Source organism: Phyllosticta citriasiana (assembly GCF_038021145.1).
Source record: "Phyllosticta citriasiana strain CBS 120426 chromosome Unknown IWZ02scaffold_1, whole genome shotgun sequence".
NCBI classification, from domain to species: domain Eukaryota; kingdom Fungi; phylum Ascomycota; class Dothideomycetes; order Botryosphaeriales; family Phyllostictaceae; genus Phyllosticta; species Phyllosticta citriasiana.
In genome coordinates, this window is record NW_027117278.1 from 2,962,411 (window position 1) to 2,984,084 (window position 21,674).

Genomic DNA, 21,674 nt, shown 5'->3' on the forward strand with positions numbered 1-21,674 from the left:
TACTACTCGTCGTGCACGCATAGCTGTCGATACCATTACCTCTGTCACGATAGGCGTGCGTACACTGCTTGGCCTCTTCTCCGTTTATAATTCGGCCGAATCCGGCAAAGCTGACTCGCACCATAAACAGTACCCATCAACAACAACCACGCCCGTTAGACTTCGTCAACTCACCCTCTCCCCACCAACCAGAACCAGAGATTCCCAATTGCACAAGCTGTGACGAAGCTTACCGCCATGCCTCCCGTAAGTAAATTCTCACGCCTCACTCGACGAATCTAAGGCTGTGTAGGCACGGCCCGCCAGCCGTCGCACTGTGACCAACGAAAACGATGAAAACGCGACGACGACACGCATGACGCGCGCCAAAGCAGCTGCTCTCACGTCTTCGCAAGACGCCTCTGCCGCCGACCCACCAAAGAAGACGGTCGCGAGAAAGGCCTCGGCCACGTCTGCGACTACCAGGAAACGCAATGCGCTCGGCGACGTCACCAACGCAAAGGGAGAGGGAGAGGGCAAGGCTGGAAAGGAGGGCAAGGATGTAAAAAAGCCTCTTGCAACCAAGCAGGGCCCCGTGTCCAAGGCGGCAGCCCCGACTGGCGTCACCAAGGCGTCAAAGACCACCTCGACGCGTACCGTGCTCGGTCCCAAGGACAAGACTACCATCAAGCGTCCTGCCAGCGGCTCGGGCGTGTCGAGCGCCACGGCCAAGAAGCGCGTCACCAAGGAAAGCGTCAAGGAGAAGGAGGCGGAAGAGGCCCCGGCCAAGGAAAACACCAAACAAACCAAGGCCAAGGTCGAGACCAAGTCCCTGGAGCCCATTGAGGAGGTGCCTAAGATTCAGGCCAAGGCTGTTGTTGAGGAGAAGTCGGAGCAGCTCGAGGTTCCTGAAGTCCCCGACCTCGACGAGGAAGATGCCAACGACCCTCTGATGGTTTCGGAGTACGTTTGCGAAATCTTCGACTACTTGAAGGAGCTGGAGATTGTCACCATGGCCAACCCCAAGTACATGGACAACCAGACCGAGTTGGAGTGGAAGATGCGCGGCATCCTCGTCGACTGGCTCCTCGAGGTCCACACGCGTTTCCGTCTCTTGCCCGAGACTCTGTTCCTTGCCGTCAACATCATCGACCGCTTCCTCTCCCGCAAGATTGTTCAGCTCGACCGCCTGCAGCTTGTTGGCGTCACGGCCATGTTCATTGCCTCCAAGTACGAGGAAGTTCTTTCGCCTCACGTCCAAAACTTTCGTCACGTTGCCGACGATGGCTTCACCGAGGAGGAGATTCTCAGTGCTGAGCGTTTTGTCCTTGCTGCGCTCGACTACGACTTGAGCTTCCCCAACCCGATGAACTTTCTTCGTAGGATATCCAAGGCCGACAACTACGACATTCAAACGCGTACCCTCGGCAAGTACCTTCTTGAGATCAGCTGCCTCGACCACCGCTTCATTGCCTACCCTCCCAGCCAGATTTCGGCTGCTGCCATGTACCTTGCGCGTCTGGTGCTCGAGCGTGGCGAGTGGGATGCCGTACTTGCCCACTACTCTGGCTACACCGAAGAGGAGATTCAGCCCGTCCTCGACCTCATGGTTGATTACCTGAGTGCTCCGGTTGTTGTGCACGAGGCATTCTTTAAGAAATATGCCAGCAAGAAGTTCCTCAAGGGTGAGTCAGTCCCGTTTCTGTATTTGAATACGACTAACATCAACAGCCTCCATTGTCCTTCGCCAGTGGGCCAAAAAGTACTGCGCCGACCAGGCCGCCGAGGCCAAGTCGACCAAGGCTTAAGCATTCGCGTTATTCCGTTGGCTTCGGACGTGTCTTGACATCCACATCTCATCGGCGGTCATGATCCTCGGCGACTGAGATCTGGATAACCGACAGACACTCAATGGCCCCATTCGTCAAAGCATCGTGGTAGTCTTCTTCTTCCCTATTCTCATCCATGGCGTATTCAGGAAGGATCCTCTCTTGTTCAATTACTTTTTCCCCCATCGACTATGCTCAGCTTGGGGGTTGTCAGGCAGGCGGGCGTAATCCACAAAGATGGAAACGGCGCTGATGCCAGATATCTCCCGGCTGCTGCTTCTTCATCAACAAATACACGTCTTGGCTCTTCTTTCTTCATTCAAGGCTATTTGTGTACGGTAGATCAGCGGGCGAGCAGGCAGGCAGGCAGGCAGGCAGCACACAAAAAAAGGGCACGAGTACAGCGGGCAAACAGCTTTTCAGCAAGTCATGTTTTGCGTCGTGCTTGATCATGGTGTATTGTCCTTTTGCTGCTCTTAAGATTACGTCCGGGAGGAGGGTCCGCGGTTGATGGATGGATTCGTGGTGATGGACGGGTTGGGGGGTTTCGGTCTTGAACTTTGTGAATTACGAGCTTTTGAATGTTGGAAAGAGACTTTTTTCTCTCTCGTCGTTTTATTCCTGCTCTTTCTAGAGTTTCTTTGCCTGTTTGTCTTTTCTTTCTTCATCCACGATACACGCACGAGCTAGGCTCTACGCGAATTTATCGAAGCAAGGTGCGAGACCAGATTGGATGAGCGCGGTGGGTGGGAGGTAGCCCAGGTGAGGTGTACCGTGCGTGGTGTTACGAGGCCCGTTGCCCCGGCTGCGAGCCCTGGTGCCCGGCCGGTTGCGGTCGATATTCTGATTGGGTTTGGGGTTGGGTTGCTGCTGTGTATACCGACTGTTGACGCGCTCGGACACGCGCAGCATTCATTGGGCGTCAATGACCAGTCAGCCAGCAATCGGATGGCGGGCGGACATGCAAAGTTTGTAAACGAACGAAGGTTCGAGCGAGCGGCGGCGGCGGCGGCGGCGGCGGCGGACGGACCGCGCCGACCGAATGCCCAGATGGCTATGTAGGCCAGGACAGGGATTTTGCCTGATTAATTGACGTGTGAGAGGTGGACGAGCCAAATCGATTTATTTGCGCGAATTGGATCAAATAAGAGACTGAGGCGAGGCGGGGCGGGGGAGACTACATGTAGTGTATGTACTCTGGGTGTGGAGTATCGATGGCATCTGTAGAACCCTGTAGGAGAGATCGAGCGAACAAACCGACGAATGGACGGACGGGGAACAAGGGAGACGGGCCGCTCGCTGGTGGTGTTTCTTGCCAACGACTTGACGCTACGACCCGTTTCCATGGCGTCATGGATCACGTCGTCCAGCCGGTCCAACTAACCCAATCGACTGACTGCGGTGAGCAGCACTGCACAGCATTATTGCACTACATCTGCGGCGCCTAACTGCAGTGCCGTACTTGCCTGACACACGACGAGATCACCACGCGAGCCCGCTGCATTGCATCGCGTGCAAGACACGAGCGCAGCGCGAACTTGCCACGAGCTTGCAGCAGCCCCCTCGTACCCCGTAAACAACCTGTTTCTGCAGCAAGCCCGACGGACGGGCCCCACTCCGGCGGCTAGGTTTTCTGGCTGGACGGACGGACTTCGCTGGTTGCGCGCGCGAAGAAGCCCTGTCGATTCACGGCTTCTTTGTCGTCGATTGAGCAAGAGCTGTGCTGAGGCGAAGAGTTGGAACGAGGGAAACTGAAGGTGCTGGACGACGGAGAACGGAGACTTCAGTTGGAGCCATTGCCGACATCGCTTTCAACGACGCAACCTGAACGACCTATACAGGTATCCATGCAGGCTGACCGATCCCGTGATGCGGTGGTGATTGGTCGGGCCTTTCCTTGTCTCTCTCGCCATTGGATCTGCTGTCTCATTACTACCTACCGCACTGCATCCGTCCAAGGTCACGGGCGGGCAAACACGCAAGAGGAAGCAAGCAAGCAAGCAGACAAATCTAGATTTCCCATCTCCATTTCCAATCCAATCTCCAGCATCGACATCACGGGGCGTTACCGTAGACGGGGAGTACCAAAGATAAGGGGAAGAAGAAAGACGAGGAAGAGCTAGGAGCATTCACCATCACCACTCCACATCATCAACAATATCGGCATCATCACGAGACCATCATTCGTCGACGAGGCGAGTCCACACAATTTCAACCTTGCAGCGACTTTGGACGGCCATAGAAACAAAGAATCATTTCGCGCCAGCCAGCGAGGCAAGACGGACCCAACATGAGCGAGCCAAAAGAGCTGGCGCAGCTGTACCCGCAGTCCTGCCCCTTTTGCAGCATCGCGGCCGCGTATCCGCACCAAGAGTCGTCCACCACTCCTACACATCAACATCAAAACCAAAACCAAAACCAACAACAGCCACTCCTCCAGCAGCAGCGGCGATCTCAACAACAACAACAACAATCCCCCGATCTCAGCAACGCCAACAACAGCAGTCTCACCCTCCTCTCCAGCATCCCTTCCCCCTCATCCATCGACCCGTCCAGAGTCTCACCCGCCGCGTACGTCGTTCTGTCTGCGCCGCGCGTGCTGGCTTTTCTGGATATCATGCCTATGACGCGCGGCCATTTGCTGGTTACGACGAGGAGGCATCGGAGGAAGGTGGAGGAGTTGGTTGGGGGGAGAGCAGAGGGGAGAGCAGGTGGAGAGGAGGAAGATGACGGGGATATGATTGGAGAGGAGCATGAGGATGAAGATGAAGATGCGGATGGGGAGGAGGGCAGGGATGTCGGTATGTGTGTTTCTTTTGCATCTTTTCCCGTGCGTGGCGCTGTCTACTTTGCACTGCGTTCGTCTGTTGTTTTGCTGGCTGGTTCGCGAGAGAGAGAGAGAGAGAGAGAGAGAGAGAGAGATCATCCATCCATCCTTCCTTCCTTCCACTCGCACGGCATTCAGCACACGTACAAGACTAACTTCCCTTCTCCTCTCTCCACACAGGTTTCTGGCTCCCCCTCCTCGCAAAGACAGTCGCCGCCGTCACCGGCGTGTCCGACTACAACATTGTGCAGAACAACGGTAAGCCGTCCTCCTCTTTTCCCATCCATCCCCATCTCATCCCCACTCCCATTCGCCGCACGCCCAGCGATCGCCACAAGAATACCCAGCCCCATGACGCACCCCCAATCTCCGATCCCCCCCCCCCCCCTTTACCCCCCACCTCCCCACAGCTTCCTCACCTAACAAAACCCCACCCACAGGCGCTCGCGCCGCCCAAGTCGTGCCCCACGTGCACTTCCACATCATCCCGCGGCCGGAGTCGCTGCCGGCGCTGCAGAACAAGAGCTGGACCATGTTCGGGCGGGGCCAGCGCGAGGAGCTGGACGACGACGACGCGGCGGCGCTGGCGGCGCGCATGCGCGACGTTTTGGGGGCCGAGGTGGCGAGGGTTGTTTGGAGGACGGAGAGGAGGATGAGGAGGAGGAGGAGGAGGAGAGTGGCGGGGAAGTTGTGAGGGGATGGGGTGGTGGGGTGATGAGGTGGTGAAGATGCTTCTTTTCTGCGAACATACGTACATACATACATACGTACATGTTGGATTCGTACGTTGATTGAGAGATGGAGGATGACAGGTTGGTAGACAGGATTGGGTGGACATGGCAAGGTATCTAAGCTGGCTGTCCTCTGCGACAAGAAAGACAGTGAATCTACAACTACTCCTTCTCAGCGCCCTCATCCGTCCTCTTCGGATTCTCCTTCTCGTCCATGTCCGCCCGCCGGCTTTCCAGCGCCCACCACAGGCTCTTGCTGGCGCCCTCGAGTGCGCCCACCACGCCCACGGGCGCCGCCTGCAGCATGTTGACGAGCTGTCCGCGCAACCCGTCCAGCCCGCCCTCGATGCCGCCGACCCACCGCGTGCCCTCAAAGTCAAACACCTTGCCCTCGACGCGCGCGCCCAGCAGCATCAGCTTCGACAGCCCAACCTGCACCGCCGGCTCGTGGTAATCCGGGTTGACCTTTCGGCGTGGCGCAGGGAATTGCGGCGACGGCGCCAGGATGGACAGCACGGCCGCCAGATGCTGCGGCGACACGGCCGGGAAGGTGACGAGGGCTACCGGTCCTGAGAGCAGCGGTTTGAGAGACACCTTCTTGCGCCGCTTGCCAGCGATCTTGTGCGCGAACTCGGAGAGCGCATGTGTGTAGACGGGCGAGCCGGCGTTCAGGGGCTGCGGCGTCGTGCTGCTCAGCGTTGCGCTAGTTGCGAGCTGCGGGTTGTTTGGTGCCGGCCGCGTTGCCGCGCCGTGCAATTGCACCTGGTCCTGAGCGCCCGCCGTCGCGTTTGCCGCCTCTTGCCGCATCTTGGCCAGCTTGGGGTCGTAGAATTCCACAATGCGGAGCGCCGGCTCCAGCATGCCCGTCTGCACCGTGTGGAGGTGGATGGCTTGGTCGGCGGACACGCCTGGTGCTAGCTCGGCGTCGACGCTGCGCAGCGCTTTGGCGAGCTCGCGCCGTATGCCCGCCCACTCGACGGCGCGCAAGTTGTTGTGATGGAAGAGGAGGATGAGTGGCGATGACCGCAGCAACGAAACATATTGCCGGAGCAGCTGTGTTTTGCGGACCTCGGCGGGCTTGTAGGATGGCGGCTGCGTCTTGGGGTAGCGCTGAATGGGCGTCACGGCGCCAACAGTTTGGTCGATCGGTGCGGGAGAGACCGTTGCGGTGGCGGCACTTGCGAGACCTCGTATGCTCTGTTGTTCGAGGCGAATCTGGTGATTGTAGACCCGCACCTTTCTTAGGTGCGGGAGGCGCGGTATTCTGGGAGGCATTGCGAGGGCGGCGGGGACAATGCCTGGGAAATTGTCAGATTGAGAGACCTGGAGGCGATTGATTGCGGTAGAAGAGGCCAGACCTAGTGGTGGGTGGAGTTTGCTGTGGTAATGCGGAGGAGTCGACGTCTTCCGCAGCATCAAATTATTCGAAACGGGGTTAGCGTCGGGGGCTCTTCGGGTGGTCGACTACTTTGCTTCTGACCATCGACGTTTAAACAAACACCAATCATCGACCACCAATCTTGTCACTTTGGGCTTGGGGTATTGGAAAACTAAGAAGATGGTCTAAAGTTTCATGGTCCATCGTTTCATTGCGTTCAATATACCCCAAAAAGTCTTTCATCATGCTTGTCCCGTCTTTCCACCGCATTTCTCTTCGGTCTGCCGCAGCTCCGTCAAGACTGTCCAATTCTTCAAGTCGTTTCTTTTCCACGTCCACTGTGAGCCTTTTTTAGATCTACTATATGATTATCGCTGATTGTACCAGCGCTACCAATATGATCGACTGAGCAAATTCTGGATCCCTACAAGTGGCCTAACAGAAAAAGAAAAAAGAGAGGACATTGATGACACGACCGCAGACCTCGTACGAGGAGGCTTCCTCAGACAAGCTCACTCTGGAGTATTTCACATGCTGCCGTTGGGGCAGCGCGTGCAAGCCAAGCTGGAAAAACTCATCGACAAGCACATGTCGTCCATCGGCGCCAACAAGGTTTCTCTCTCCTCAATCTCTTCCGAAGAGCTATGGAAAAAGACGAATCGACTCCAAGGGAATCAGTTGCTAAGAGTCCGCGACCGCAAAGGCAACAAGCTGCTCCTATGTCCAACGCACGAGGAGGAAATCACGTCTCTTGTCAAGAGCCTGCTAGTCAGCTACAAATCGCTGCCGCTCCGCCTCTATCAAATTTCACGCAAGTACCGCGACGAGATGAGACCGCGACAAGGCCTCCTGCGCGCCAAGGAGTTCCTTATGAAAGACTTGTACACGTTTGACCATTTGGAAAACGAGGCCATGGCAACGTACGAGCAAGTCCGCGAGGCGTACGCCAACTTTTTCGCCGAGCTCAAGGTACCATACCTCGTCGCTCAAGCAGACTCTGGTGCCATAGGCGGTGACTTGAGCCACGAGTACCACTTTGTTGCACCAAACGGCGAAGATACCATCTTTACATGCGACAGCTGCTCATACGTAGCCAACGAAGAAGTGGCGACGCCGCGCGCATCGGAGCTGGAGAAGCCCGGCCACATCCAAAGCTGGCGCGGTCTCAGCAAGGACCGATGGAAGTATGTTGAAGTCTTCGCCATGGTGGACACGGACAACAACGCGCCCGAAGCCCCCATCAACATGCACGCCGTCAAGAAAATCTACCCAGACCTCGATACCGCTTTTACTGCCGTCCCCGCCTCCCAGGTCAGCGATCACAAGGACAAAAAGGTCGTTCGCATCCTCGACGCCAACGTCGCGCGGCACGTCGAGGCGGGCACGGTGACATTGCCGCCGCCGGCGCACGACAAGGAGATCATCGCGACGCACGTTGCGCCGGCATCGCAGTCGCTCTTTGCCGTCGAGCTGTCGACACCTTGTCCATCATGCAATGCGCCTTCGGGCTCACTGACGGCCAACCGCGCCATCGAAATCGGCCACACGTTCTACCTGGGCACGCGGTACAGCGCACCGCTGGGGCTGATGACCAGCAGTCCGCCGCTGCCAGGCGAGAGCGACCGTCGCGCTGTCAACCGTCCCGTCCAGATGGGCTGCCACGGCATCGGCGTCAGTCGCCTCCTGAGCGCTGCGGCGGGCTTGCTACGCGACGACCGCGGGCTCAACTGGCCGCGCGCCATTGCGCCGTGGGAGGTGCTCGTTGTGCCGTCGTCGGAAAAGATTGATGCCGCTGATATCGAGCAGGTGGCCTCAGATACGCTACGGGATTTGGATGTTGTTGTTGATGACCGCAAGGATAGAGGATTGGGTTGGAAGCTCAAGGATGCGGAGCTCATGGGCCCGAGTGTCATTGTCGTGTTGGGTACAAAGTGGCAGCAGGAGCGGAAGGCTGAGGTGCGGTGTCGTCGGTTGGGCGTGTTTGAAGATGTCGAGGCAGACAGGGTAGGTGAGGTTGTGAGGAGCGTTCTGGAGAGGTTGTAGGTATTGTACGTAGTCAAGTGCCGAGGACAGCCTGCTGCGAAACTGAGATGGTTTATCACCCTCACCCTCAGGTACACTTGGTCCTGTGGCTAGAATGATGTGATAACATCGAGGCAGACAAGGTGAGTGAGCTGGCGAGGAGCATTCGAGAGGTAGTCATGACCTGGTTCATGACACTGCACTGGCACGACGCATCTCAACTCACCACGCACAGCTCTCCAATGACGAAGAATAAAGCACCCCGATAACGCCATCACCAAAAAAGAGGGCGCCGCGAACCGCTGGAATCGAACTCATGGTGCTTCTGGTGGGATTCTCTACACTGGCCCGTCACCTAAAAGCCGCGCTCCATCTAGATTGTACGCGTCAGTGACGGAGCAGGACTGTCCACCCGGCCAGTTACACAACTCCTTCTCATCCGTAGGTTCTTTTAGGAAGTGATTGGCGTTTTTGCTATATACGGCTGCTCGGTGGCGCCGGCGGGCGGGCGGGCGAGCGGGAGGTAGGTAGAATGCTCCCGAATGGCCCAGAGCAAATGGCAACGGTGACGTTGAAAGGCAGGGAGGCTAAAAAGAGCCCTGGGTTAAATGTAGACTGTAGGAGTCGAACAGTCGAACTCCTGATGCGTCCAGCGGCCGCCCACAACCAGTGAAGACAATACCCGACTCACTCCAAAAAAGACGATAGAGAGAACCGCTGTGCTCGAACACTCGAACACTCGAACTCGAACTCGTAGAGCGTTCCGGAGGGGTAGTAACTCATGCACTCGACGCCTTCAAGCTGCTACAGTATCTACAATGTTGGAATCGGCGGGTACTACTTGAGCCGCTCTTACACCAAAGGCACGACGAATCAAATTCAACGGTTCGCGAGAGTAGAGTTGCCTTTTGCAGTTATGTAGCGTCCTTGCGGCGACGAGTGGGCATTTGGATGCTTCCGGAGCGTCTACTGAAGGTCAATGACAAGTTGGTATTTGACAGGTGATTGATGTTCAGGAGATCCAGAGGTTTAAGGGTTAGCAAATGCTCCGACAAATTTCAGTGTATCACCAGAAGCTAGCTCAACGACAGCAGTAGCGTCAAAAGAAGAAAATTAAACATTGTTCCAAGCGCAAAGACGAGCAAGAACAAAAGTCATGTTGGCTTTTACATGGAAATCGAGCATATTGAAACTCCCTCTGAAAGCCATGGCGTCAGTGAATGCGCAGTGAATGTGCGGAAAAGTCCAGTCGTGTAATCAGTGGTACCAGGAACCAACTTTCTTTGGTGCTTGGGAGGTGGATGGCTGATGCCCTGGAAATCATGACAATCCGACAAGGACCGACTGATGGATGCTCCAAAACACGCAACACCAAAAGCCACAACCTCACCGACTCGATGGCCACGCCGCGCCAAAAAGCCAAAACGGCTATCGCCCTTGAGTTTCAGGCAAATCGCACAAATCAGACTCCTTCACACCCGGCATTGGCGGGCTTCTGCCTGTCTGCTTCTAGCCCACAGAAAGCCCACCACAACAACAACCTCCACCGCCCCCCTTCCCCAACCTCGCCACCAGGCGTCATCTAAAACCCTTGAGGACAAAAGGAAAGCCCCGGCGCCTGGAGATAAGCGCCAGAATCGAACCCGCGCTAACGCTGCATCGTAGAAGGGCAAGTTCGCTCCCAACCCCACACCTAAAAGCCGTCACAGAGCCATAGGTGTGGCGTCAGCGGTAGTCGGATACAAACTCCCTGTCCCGATGCACCACGGGACCGATTCTGTTGGTTGTTTGGAGGGAGAGCGGTGGTTGCGGGTTATATGGGTTTGCTGGAGGTTCGTTTGGTGGTTGTTTTGCTGCCCTTCCCCGGGCTGTTGAGATCGTCTGGTGTAAATCGCACACCCATCACTAACCCGCTGAACATCAGAGCTGTCGTCATGCGCCCAGATTCAGTGTGCAATCATATTTTGTCTTTGTGTTTGATGTCATCTACGACATGCGCTCCAACAGCCAAATGACAGGGACTTGAGCTTGAGTAATTGAGAATATTCAAATTCCTACTGGGCAAGTGACATTGGGCATTCATGCCTCCCTTCCAAGCAGTCCATGATACTGCGTACTAACACAGACGAATAGCAAAGTAAAGAGACCGAAATCTTGACCTTAGCCAGCAATAAGCACGTGGTGAGCAGATAATATGTCCCAGCCTGTCATGCAAACGGAATTTCATTGTCGTGACCTGGAAGTACCTAATCACCACAGACTACGTGACTTGAAGGGACCTCAACTTTTCTCTACTCGTCCCCTTTACCCATGCCTCTAGCCGATCTAGAGCACTCTACTCCCCTTCAACGACGTCAGCCCAAATGGCCACACCACCACCATCCCTACCCTCCCTTGCACCAACAGCCCGCATCCCCTCCGTCGGCAGCACTTTGAGCACCTTGTTAAAATACCGATCCTGCACGCGACACCGAACCTCGACCCACGTGCCGCTCACAAGAGGGAGCACGTTGTACCGCACGGCGCAACGGGACAGCGGAAGCACGTGGAGGGCCGTCAATTTGGGGCCGGCAAAGGCAAAGTCATCCGAGGCGTCCATAGAGACGTCAAATGTGAGGAAATGCATGGTTGGGTTTTCGAGGTAGAGCGTGAAGTGAATGAGCTGGGGTGACGGTGATTGTTGGTTCTGCGTAGGAGTTTTGGGTGGAGCGACAGCGCCAGAGTCTGCGTCGGATGGTGCTATCGGTGTGCCGGACAAGGGAGCAGTAGAGAGCGTCGAATGTGAGGGTCTTGCAGACGCCAGGACTCGCGGCTCCGCATTCGACGCGATGAGTTTGGGATGCGCAATCGTGCTAGTGACGGGCTTCTCCAACATTTCTCCGGCAGCTTCAGACAGCGGCCGCCTGCGGCGCCACGTGACGCTGATGCTGCTCTCAAGCGTAGAGCTGCGGCGGTCCTCGAGACTGATCTTTTGTACATCGACGACAAAATTGCGCAGGTGTACCGCCTGCGGCGAGATGACAGCTTCGGCGTCGACCACAGGGACTTTCGTGACGCTACACATGGCGCCGCCGTGGACAGAGTGGACGGCCAAGTCGGCGTCGACGATGATGAGATCTTCTTCGGCGTATGACCCAATGCGCGCTTTGAGAAGGTACCGCGACGCAAGGCCAAACGCCTGCGTCGGCGAATTTTCGTTGGGCGGCTCAGGTTTTTGCGCGTCGTCGACACAGAAGAAGCTAGGCCACGGATCTGGGTGCACTTGGGGCGCAAAGTCGTATGTGGCTTCAAAGGGATCGATGAAGACAAGCTCGCCAGCCATGATTTTGGAAATAGGCACGTCTGGGTCGCTGAGGACGTGGTATACCACTTTGACTTCGAGCGAGTACTTTTGCGAATCGGGTGGTGCGACGAAGGAGAGACTCTTTGTTTGTTTGCTTCCAGGGGCCATTTTTCCAATCGATTTGCCTGGGAGAACGGACGTCTCGGCATGTTCAGCATCAACCCAATCAAAGTCGAGATGCTCCTGGGTGTGGTTGAGAAGGTGAATCTCCAGTGACGCTTCCGTATCTTCCTCCTCGTCATTCTTGATTTGCAAATCCAAAACCACGTTCTCATTCGTGTAATACTGCTTTTGCAAGTTGACGAGCCGAACCTCCATTTTGGGCGGTTTGGGGAGGACTCGAAGGACTGGGTCTTCAAAATTTCTTGCCAGCCGCTTCGACTTGAGACCATTTCCCCCCATGTACCACCACACTGGAGGCGCCTCGTGTTGTCCCTCGAAAACAGACTGCAAAGTGAAGCGATCGGTTTGTATTTCAAAGCAAGTCTGCTGCACATTGACATCTCCGTCTTCCTTGAGGATGATGGGAAAATTAAAGGTCCGTAATGCGCCGGCTGGAAAGGAAAGGTCGGCACAGCCTTTAAAGCTTGGTGCGATACCAGACCTAATTACCTCTGTGAGGCTGACTTCGGTGGCGGGTGTGGCTTCCGCTTTTCTTTCGTGTTGGAGCTCTATTCTACCCAGCGGACCGGCAAAGTCGATACGGATGCTGGACAAAGTGATTGGCATCGATCCACGCTGGGCATTGGATCTCACGGCGATTTGGATATAAAGAGGCTCGGCAACATGTCCCTCGCCAGCAGCAAAGGCGACGGTTGTTGATACTGTCTTGTCAGCTATTTCCGACATCAAGAACGGTCAACTTACGACAGGACATGACTTTTCCGGCGTCGATCGTAACCTTGGGAAAAACATGACTCTCCTTTTGGGTAAACGAATCCAAGCAATTGTTGAAATCATAAACCTTTTTCGGATTTGTACGCAGCACTACACAGTCAGCACCCCTCTGTCACCTAGGCCTTCCACTTACATCTGCTATGCAATTCCCACTCCGTAGCCAAAAACGTCTCTTCCTCGCCGCAGTGTTTGGAGCAAGTGTTGAGTGCCCACGTCACTTCGGAAACAAGAGGCCACCATCTCTCATCACGCCAGCACATGCCTTCCCACAAGGGCTTGAGGGAACCCATTGCCTCGCTGTGTCTGCCAGCGTGTAACAGCTCTTTTCCAATGGCCAACTGAAGCCTGTCACAAAGGCGTTGTTGGCCGCGTGCGTGGAATTCGCCAATGGCCTTGTTGAAGAGGTCAACAATGTCAGCTGCGTGGTCGTACCCTTGACCTCCATGAACTGGATGCGGGAATTCCACGTGCGGCTCGGGTACCAGGAACGTATCGTAAGTGCCATAGCGATTCGCCACCTTTGTTGCCGGAGACATGCCAGGAGGCATACGATCCTCCTCTGGCAAATCTTCCGCCAGCATCCTCCTGGAAACAGCACGCTCGGCGGCAATCTTGTACCAATACCCTGGGTGATGTACAAGATGCCAAGGTGCCAGTCTTTCGCCGATTGGAACTTGCTTTTCCGGCGGTGAAAAGAGTGGATATCTGTCGATGTTATTCTCGACGATCTGGAAGATTGGAGGCTGTACGCGCTGAATGATTTCTGCCATGACGACAGCCCACCTGCTCTCCCAAGCTTGCCAGCCATAGTTTGCAGAGCCTTTGCCGCGTCTGTCGAGCAAGTCTCGCATCCTATTCCTATAGTTTTGCCATGACTGGACGGCAGAAGTTGGGCTATTGTTCCACATGAAGCATCTGATTATGCGGATGGCAATGCTGTCGGCAAGCAAGCGCGTCTCATCCCATCGAGGCGACCAGCTTGCCGTAGTCTCAAAGACTCCGTCTCCGTCCAGCAAGCCGTCAATGGCAAGATTGTAGTGCCTACACGCAGCGTCCATTTCCTGTCGAAATTCGGCAAAGATGCCCAGCTTAAAGTCGTAACGCACATTCCAGCCAGGAGCTGCGAGGGTGTGGATTGGGCCGCGTGTTGGTGGTGCGGTAGGAGGAGGAATACTGCTTCTACCCTTCTTGCGTCTTGCATGTTTCGACAAGTCACGGTAGTGTTCGACGCATATCGGCTGGACCGTCGTCAAGACTTGGTGGACAAATGACGTGAGCTCAGCCCTGGATGAGCTGGCGGGCAGAAAGAAGAGGGAGTGTCTGGGATCAAGTCCGGTCGTTCTACGAATGTTGGCCAGTCGGTCCTCAATCTCTGGAGACTCAAAAATGGACTTGTCACTCAAAAGGACCACTGCATAATGCGTCTTGTAGCCAGAGTTGAGGAAGAGGCTTTTGATGCGGTTGATTTCAGCCTTGAGTTGATTGTCGTTGAGGCTATCTCTGCCGTCCTCGGATGTGAGGGTAAAGAAGGAAATGAAAACGGCGGGAATGTGGTACTGGTGTTTTGCGACCCACAAAGGTGTCATGACACCGTCTGGAAAGGTGGGCGAGCCGGGCGAGAGGGGAGAGATGGGCGAGTGTAGAACCCATTTGTGGCCATTTCCAAGCTGAGGGGTGCCTGGAGGAGTCTCATCTGGTGATATTTGTGGAGGCTGAGCTTTACGAGGAGGTAGAACATATCCCTACAGCTGCATGAGTCTACCTGTGGATTTGAACAAGGCAGGCTTGCCTGACCTACCCTCCCAACAGCCTTGACCCGGAAGCCCTTGATGTCCCCTCTATTCTTGGGCAAGCTATTCCACGGCGCATCTCTTCCGTCGGCGTTCAGAAACTCCAGGCGCAATTGGAGGGCGCGGTCACCTGAGACGACGGGGATGGCCGAGTCGATTTCAATGCCGCGGTCTTTGAGAAGGGTGTGGGGCTCGTAGGACGAGTTGATCAGCGTGTCAGAGCCCAAACCCGACAGCACGACGAAGGGTAGGTTATGCTCGACATATGGGAGAGGATAGGCGTCCATGGTGTTGATCGGCGGCAGGCCATAAGCAACGGGGGGAGAGCAAGGCGAGCGCTCGACGAGGGGCTTGCTAGAGCATGGCTTCGGGAGGTCGGGGAGGCGTTTGGTGCGATGTGAGGATGAGGATGCAGGTGGACACCTGGACATGCACCACCGGAGCAGTTGAGCTCATGCGCCCACACAAGTCGTTGCCCCTCGGGAGCGCAAGTTGGCGCATTTTCGGCCCGGTCGGCGGCCGCTAATTCTGTGGCCGACGGTTGACGTCGCTGAGTGAATGGAACCCGGTCCGTCCCCAGCGCTTTCGCTCCCACTTGACGCTCCGCCCTCTGCCTCTCCACGCGCAAAACGGCCTTGTTCTGCCCTCGCCCTCAAGCTCGAATCCTACCTACCGCCGCTTCGAATCTTCTTTACACTATCTCCTGCCTCCTCGCCGGTTTCGCACCATGGCAGGACAGCAACTACTCTTCGCCGAGACCATCACCGGCATGAAGAAGGTCCTGGCGCGATACGAAGGTCAGTCCGTCCTCTATGTCGCTTCTCAGTCAGCTCACATGCGCAGCTTCTGACGAGGACGACTCTGTTGAAATCTCTCGCTCCGTCCAGCACAAGCTGAAGCGCAAGGCCCCGCTCCCACACTCGATTCTGGACAATGGTCGGTCGGTTTACAAAAAGGTGGCTTCTCGCAAACGACCAGCTAGACAGCAGCTAATAGCACCAGGCCAAGATAGACCATGCGGGCTATGAGCGGCACATCATAAGCCGGAACCCGCCTCTCATCGACGAGGACGGGGACGAAATAGAACCGGACCTTGACGACGATGACTCGATCGACGGGTCTCTTGCAGACGAGAATCCATATGGGGATATTCGGCTCGAAGGTATTACCGCAAACCACCACCCGGGCGAGCGCTAACAGATCAGAACTCCTCGCGCCTCTGACCTCTGCCGCCGACCTCTCGACCCACCCCTCCATGTCGATACCCTATTACTCTACGCACATTACCGAACTAGCTCGCAACGCGAGGGATGTCCTGCAAAAGGAACAACAGAGCCTATGGAAGGCCAAGTCAATTTTCCAAAAACTGCTGGGCGACGACACATGGCTGCCAGTGGGGGCAATGGAGACTTCGTATGATCGCGAGATTGTGAATGGACCAGCTTCGGCGTCAGGATCTTTTGACGGCAATTGGGAAGATCTCCAAATACCAGACGACAACTCGACGGGCGCTATTTTGGGAGCTACACGGACGGACCATGACGCAAAGGCGGCAGAAGACGTGCAAATGGCCGATTCCGCGCGGCCAAATGGCACCCATTCGAATGGAGAAGCTGTTGAGAGACCACCAGAAGATTTACCAGACGCAGGGGCCGTGGATGGAGACGGAACTACGAACGGAGAGGCGTCAAAACCAGCAGATCAAGATGCAATGGAGGTAGACACATCAGAGCGCGCCAACGGCACAAACCACTCAGAAGACGGCGACGAAACCAACAGCCAAAACACGCTGCTGCGGCGCATGACGACGCGCGCGCAAGCACACCACGCCAATTCAACCTCCTCCGCCCCCAACTCGCCGCGCCTTGACTCGCCCGCCTCTTCGACCCCCTTCATCCACCCGCTCTTCCAATTCCCCTTCGAAAACCTGGTCGACCGCGACATGGGAGTGCCAGGCAGCGAAGCCGAAGAGACGCGCAACTGGCTGCTCATGTACATCCAGAAACAAGAAGAAGTGGTGCGGCAGACGCGGGGGCTGTACATGGGTCTCATGGAGGCGGACCGGAAGCGCAGGCTGGTGCTCAAGTGGACCCGCGCCGAGGGACACGTCGGCGAGATGAGCGACGGCGAGGATTGGGTCGACAAGGAGGAGTGGGGGCTCACGGAGGATCTTGTCAAGGGCAAGGAGGAGGAAGAGGAGGAGGGCGTCGTCCAGGGCAAGAAGACGAGAACGAGGAGGAGAGACGAGAAGTGATTTGCTTCGCGACGCTGCGGTGGAGTGGAGGTGCGCCGTTTTCCTCTGCTGATCGGTCCCCTCTCTTATATTCTCTTCTTCTCTTTGATTGCTGCCTGGCGTTCCCATTCCACCCATACCCATAGACTTCCCTTGTCCCTTTCCGCATCCATCGCCCATGCTATCCGATCCATACATGCGCATTTCACTTTCCACCACCCTACGCGTTGCGTGACACACCACGTCAAGTCTGCCTATGTAATTGGCACATTTACCGAACCGTACGAGCTTCGCAATAACTGTCCCTTCGCTCTTTGCAAAAAAGAGAGGTTGCGAATACATATCATTTATTCCCCGCGGAAATGTAGCGAGACGATTCCACAATCCATCCACATTGACTCATTCTGTTCCATTTCACCGACCGTCTGTCCATCGTTGCAAACTGCATTGCCCCTGTACCGAGTGGTGTTTATGAACCAAGGTATGTATGTATATCGCTTTCTCTTTTTCTGGACCGTCGTGCGCCCTCTTTCTTCACACGCCGTGGCGAGTTGTGTCGAGAGGTCTATTTCTCACAAAAGCAGTGTGAGTTGAGAGGGCGAGAGGTGGGTACATACATGGAAGAACCAAAGCATGAAAGCATGGAGAAGGCGTAGGTAAGTAGGTAGGAAAAAAAAAAAAAATCCGCCAACGCCATCGCCACCGCCACGAGCCCTGGCGGCGCCGTTTTTTCGTCCGTCTGTCGTTCTGTCTGTCTGTCTGTCTGTCTTCTTTTGTTCCCTTCTTCTTCTTCTTCTTTTCCTTTTCCCCCAATCGTAGGTAGCTGCCATACAATCTTCCCTGCTCACAGCCCAACCTCCCCCTTGACCCACGCCCTCTCGGCGCGCCTAACAAACTCCTCGTACAGCGTCCACGCGAGCGCGCTACTAACAGCCTTGCGCGCAATGCGCAGACCCAGCCCGTCGAACAGGCTGCGCACGCCCTCCTCGCGCAGCATGAGCCGCGCCGCCTGTCCCATGTGCTTGTACCGCGCCGGCAGCAGCTGCAAACGCGTCTTGATGGCGTCGAACGGGTTCGTCAGCGCGGTCCCCAGGCCCGCCGCGATAACGCCCGACGCGAAGTGTACGGATGCCGCCGTCGACGCGGTGAGCGGCGCGGGCGTCGGCGAGGGTCCCATGGCCGCAGCTTCAGCCTGCGCTGTCCATGGAGAAGACGAGGAAGAGGAAGCGGATGACGGTGTCGCGCTCGCGTTCACGCGCCCCGCCACCGCGCCCAGCCGCCTCTTGCACTCCTCGTAAAACAGCACGTAGAGTCCGGCGTACGGCGCGTCGCGCACGGCCGTGGCGCCAAAGCCAGCAAAGAAGCCGCGCAGCCCTTCGCGACGTGCTATGTCCAGTGCCGCCGACAAGAGGGAGGTGTAGGCGTACAGGCTGCTCTCGAAGCGCACCTTGAGCACCGTGATGGGCATCATGACGAAGCCGGCGCCTGCGCGCGCGAGCCCGCCCGTTAGGAGGTTGGATGTTGGGCTGAGTTTGGGCAGCGAGGAGGACGAGGACGAGGACGTGGACCCGCTGCCCCCATTGTTCGCGTTGGTGTCGCCGATTGCAGTGTAGGAGCCGTCGCGGCCATTGTTCGGCCTCCCCGATGCCGCCGCGACGCGCGTGCGCAGCGCGTTCAGCGTGGTAAAGTACAGCGCGGAGCCAAAGCCCGTCCGCAGCGCCGACGGCACCGTGCCGCGCCACAGCGAGCGTATGGGGTTGGGACCGGCGGCGATGGTGCGCAGCGTCGAGCGCAGCGTCGTCGCGTGTGACTGCTGCACGCGCGTTTTGAGCAGGTCGGCCGGTTGCAGGAGCACCGCGGACGTGAGGCCGGACGTTAGGCCTGCGAGGAAGTGGACTGGAGAAGGTGGGTGTGTCAGTGGGAGTGGGTGAGCTTGCGAGGGGGAACGGTTGTGGATGGAGGGTTGAGGATCTGCTGGGTGGTATGGGGAAAGGTGGGGAGCGAGCGAGCGGGCGGTGCTCGTGCTGCAGCTATCTGGGCTGCTGTAGACTTTTTTTGCTTTTCTTTTTCCTTTTCCTTTTTTGCGTACAGCGAAGCTAGAAAAACTTACAGGAGGACGACGAGCGCGAGCGGCTGCCATCGGACATGACCGTTCTTGCATCAATTGAAGTGGAGAAGAGGGAAGAGAGAGCGAAATGTGTTCAAGCTGACATGGCAGGCAATGGCGGAGACAAGAATGTTTGGTGTTTTGGAGTTGGTTGACGTCTGGTCGGATAAGCCCGGCCGAGCTGCAGTCGTCTGCGTCATGTTCGGCCCCGTCCGTGCGCGCTCCAGCTCTACAGGTACCACCTTACAACATAACTCCCGATGCTATCAGTCAACTACACCAAGACAAGATAAGACATACATGCAGGTCGCTTATAGAGCAGCTACATTTCTAGTCGCCCATTCTGAGTTCCAAAGTGGTATAAGGTAAAGAAAATCAGAAGCCATCTCGACGCCGATTAAAAAAGTCCCCGGTGTCGTCGGTCTACCCAAGGTCCCATCCCCACGAATGAGGAGAAGAAGAAGAAGAAGAAGAAGAAGAAGAAGAAGAAGAAGAAGAAAAAGAAGAAGAAGAAAACGTCTGTGTCTCTGCTCCAAACCGCCAGCTAAATGCTCAATCCCCTCAAAACCACGTGTCCTTGATGTGAATGTTGCGGACGGCGCTCTTGCTGCGCCCGCGCCGTCGCACCCACATCAGTTCCGGCTTGCCCGACGCCCGCGGCCGCTCCTCGATGGTTAGCGTCGTGCGGCGCCGCAGCGACTTGGTGTGCTCGAACAGCACCTCCGTCTCGCGGTGGTCCATTTCCTTGAGGATGATGATGTAGTCGCTGTCGGACTGGGAAAGTCAGTGTGCGTTTTCGTCGAAATAAGTAGAGGGAGACTCACCCTATCCCACTCCCACGGCAGCCCAAAGTACGTCAGCGTCGCCACCTCGAGGTGGCTTTTGTGAATCTTGATGTACGTTGGAATGCCGCTCCGGTGTCCAGGGGCGATCGTCAGGTGCGTGTCCTTGGCCTTTTCGCCCTTCATCATGTGCTGAATCTGGTCTTCGGAATAGCCAAGCTTGTGCAGACGCTCGTGCATCTCCTTTTCAAACTTCTCCTCCGCCTCCTTCTTTTCCTTCTTCTCCTTTTCGATCTTTGCCAGGCGCTTGCGTTCGTACTCCTCCTCCTCCTTCTTGGCTCGTTCTGCTGCTTCGGCTGCCTCCTTGGCCATTTTGGCTTTGAGAGCCTCTTCGGCTGCCTTGGCCTTTTCTGCCTCGTCCTTCTTGTCCTTGTGCCATTGGTCAATGATGCGCTGCTTCTTTTCAGCTTCTTCCTTGGCCTGGCGTGCGACTTGTGCTTCGTGCTCTTCAATCAGGCGCTTCTTTTCCTCGGCATCCTTCTTTGCCTTTTCGGCGGCTGCCTCTTGCTTCTTCTTTTCCTCTAGTTGCCACTCCAGAAGTGCCTTGGCCTTCTTCTCATCGTCCTTCTTCTTGGCTGCCTCTTTGCGGCGCTCCCACTCTTCGGCGGCCGCCTTTTGTGCTGCTTCCTCCTTTTCGATGCGCTCCTTTTCCTTGCGGATGGCGTCCTCCTTGATTTGCTTGAGCTCGCGTTCGTGTTCCTGACGCTTGCGGTCCGCCTCGGAACGTTGCCTTTCGTACTTGTCTTTCAGTCGTTCCTCCTCGTGACGGATGCGCGACTCTTCCTCCTCCCGCTTGACCTTGTCCTTGAGCATTTGGAGTTCGATGCGTCTCTTGTAGAGTTCCTCTGCCTCCTCGCGCTCCCTCTTCTCGCGCAGGATTTCGTTGTCATACTTCATGCGGAGAAGCTCTTCTTCATTCTCGTGCCGCAGCTTCGCCTCCAAGTCGCGGATGCGCTGGTCCTGAAGAGCGACCTGAGTTGCGCGGTTGTCGGGCGACTCGCCGAATCGAAAGTGGTCGTGATGGTGGTGGTGGTGGTCGTGGAACATGCGGCCTCTGCTAGGACTGCGGTGGGCGTGTTCAGCCCACTCGTCTTCCATGACGCGGCCCCGTGGAGTGCGCGGCGACGAGGCGCGAGCGTTGGCCATGGCGTCGAAGCGCGGGTGGGCATCTTGCTCGAGGTGGTTGAAGATTTGAATGTTTGGGACCGGTTTGGTGCCGGTGCTGCGGCTGCGGCGTATGCCACCGCCGGCAGCAACGTGGTACTCGTGCCGGACATTTGGAGAGAGGAAGTCATTGCGAGGCGCATTTCGAAAGCGGCCCGGGGCGACATGGCGAGCGCCAAAGCCCGGGCCTGGTGAGTCGTACTCTAGATCAAAGTGGTAGGCCATGGTTGCTGCGATGTCGGTTGTGACAAGGGTGCGCTGGCAGGTTAAAAAAGACGGCGGCAAGCGTCAGCACTAGACGTTGAGGAAGGTTGTGGCAGGTACGGGTATAGGCAAATAGTTTGAGTCTTGTTTGGATGGGGCTGGAGAGGAACAGGAACCGGTCACCGGACGCGGGGCGTGACAAGCACGAATGGAGGGAGGAAGGGAGGAAGAAAAAGAGGGTCGATAGCCAGGTGACTATGATTATCAGGCTGATGACTGAGAAAGAGGGCATCACGCAGTGCAGGCTGATTTTTATCATGGTGCAGGA

The 21,674-nt window shown here is 56.4% G+C and overlaps 8 protein-coding genes across 8 annotated transcripts; 4 read left to right on the plus strand and 4 right to left on the minus strand.

Annotated features, from left to right (window-relative positions):
• Positions 1-237: 237 nt before the first annotated feature.
• IWZ02DRAFT_467305 (G2/mitotic-specific cyclin CYB1) lies at positions 238-1,787 on the plus strand (the record flags this gene model as incomplete). The annotated part of the gene is made up of 3 exons (XM_066768551.1): positions 238-246; positions 293-1,664; positions 1,711-1,787. 3 exons carry the CDS (start codon positions 238-240, stop codon positions 1,785-1,787), a joined length of 1,458 nt encoding a protein of 485 aa, XP_066627576.1.
• A 1,839-nt stretch (positions 1,788-3,626) lies between these two features.
• On the plus strand, positions 3,627-5,429 carry IWZ02DRAFT_32045 (uncharacterized protein). Its single transcript, XM_066764184.1, has 3 exons — positions 3,627-4,609; positions 4,816-4,893; positions 5,076-5,429. The coding sequence occupies exons 1-3, from the start codon at positions 4,099-4,101 to the stop codon at positions 5,327-5,329; spliced, it is 843 nt and encodes a 280-aa protein (XP_066627577.1). The 5' UTR covers positions 3,627-4,098; the 3' UTR covers positions 5,330-5,429.
• Positions 5,249-6,763, minus strand: IWZ02DRAFT_412834 (mitochondrial 54S ribosomal protein uL10m). Its single transcript, XM_066765739.1, has 3 exons — positions 6,725-6,763; positions 6,129-6,664; positions 5,249-5,996 (listed from the first exon to the last, which is right to left on the minus strand). The coding sequence occupies exons 2-3, from the start codon at positions 6,639-6,641 to the stop codon at positions 5,529-5,531; spliced, it is 981 nt and encodes a 326-aa protein (XP_066627578.1). The 5' UTR covers positions 6,642-6,664; positions 6,725-6,763; the 3' UTR covers positions 5,249-5,528.
• Positions 6,764-6,874: 111 nt separating this feature from the next.
• On the plus strand, positions 6,875-9,129 carry IWZ02DRAFT_395126 (prolyl-tRNA synthetase). The gene is made up of 2 exons (XM_066765577.1): positions 6,875-7,084; positions 7,132-9,129. The coding sequence occupies exons 1-2, from the start codon at positions 6,989-6,991 to the stop codon at positions 8,785-8,787; spliced, it is 1,752 nt and encodes a 583-aa protein (XP_066627579.1). The 5' UTR covers positions 6,875-6,988; the 3' UTR covers positions 8,788-9,129.
• Positions 9,130-10,674: 1,545 nt separating this feature from the next.
• Positions 10,675-15,205, minus strand: IWZ02DRAFT_440834 (Gryzun, putative trafficking through golgi-domain-containing protein). The gene is made up of 5 exons (XM_066766863.1): positions 14,805-15,205; positions 13,760-14,748; positions 13,140-13,711; positions 12,977-13,096; positions 10,675-12,933 (listed from the first exon to the last, which is right to left on the minus strand). Exons 1-5 carry the CDS (start codon positions 15,081-15,083, stop codon positions 11,102-11,104), a joined length of 3,792 nt encoding a protein of 1,263 aa, XP_066627580.1. The 5' UTR covers positions 15,084-15,205; the 3' UTR covers positions 10,675-11,101.
• Positions 15,206-15,302: 97 nt separating this feature from the next.
• IWZ02DRAFT_32215 (RXT2-like protein) lies at positions 15,303-17,462 on the plus strand. Its single transcript, XM_066764189.1, has 4 exons — positions 15,303-15,593; positions 15,640-15,752; positions 15,799-15,958; positions 16,002-17,462. The coding sequence occupies exons 1-4, from the start codon at positions 15,524-15,526 to the stop codon at positions 17,048-17,050; spliced, it is 1,392 nt and encodes a 463-aa protein (XP_066627581.1). The 5' UTR covers positions 15,303-15,523; the 3' UTR covers positions 17,051-17,462.
• IWZ02DRAFT_32155 (mitochondrial carrier domain-containing protein) lies at positions 17,462-19,436 on the minus strand. Its single transcript, XM_066764186.1, has 2 exons — positions 19,140-19,436; positions 17,462-18,925 (listed from the first exon to the last, which is right to left on the minus strand). The coding sequence occupies exons 1-2, from the start codon at positions 19,174-19,176 to the stop codon at positions 17,874-17,876; spliced, it is 1,089 nt and encodes a 362-aa protein (XP_066627582.1). The 5' UTR covers positions 19,177-19,436; the 3' UTR covers positions 17,462-17,873.
• IWZ02DRAFT_32154 (uncharacterized protein) lies at positions 19,437-21,665 on the minus strand. Its single transcript, XM_066764185.1, has 2 exons — positions 19,961-21,665; positions 19,437-19,910 (listed from the first exon to the last, which is right to left on the minus strand). Exons 1-2 carry the CDS (start codon positions 21,365-21,367, stop codon positions 19,698-19,700), a joined length of 1,620 nt encoding a protein of 539 aa, XP_066627583.1. The 5' UTR covers positions 21,368-21,665; the 3' UTR covers positions 19,437-19,697.
• Between the last annotated feature and the right edge of the window lie 9 nt (positions 21,666-21,674).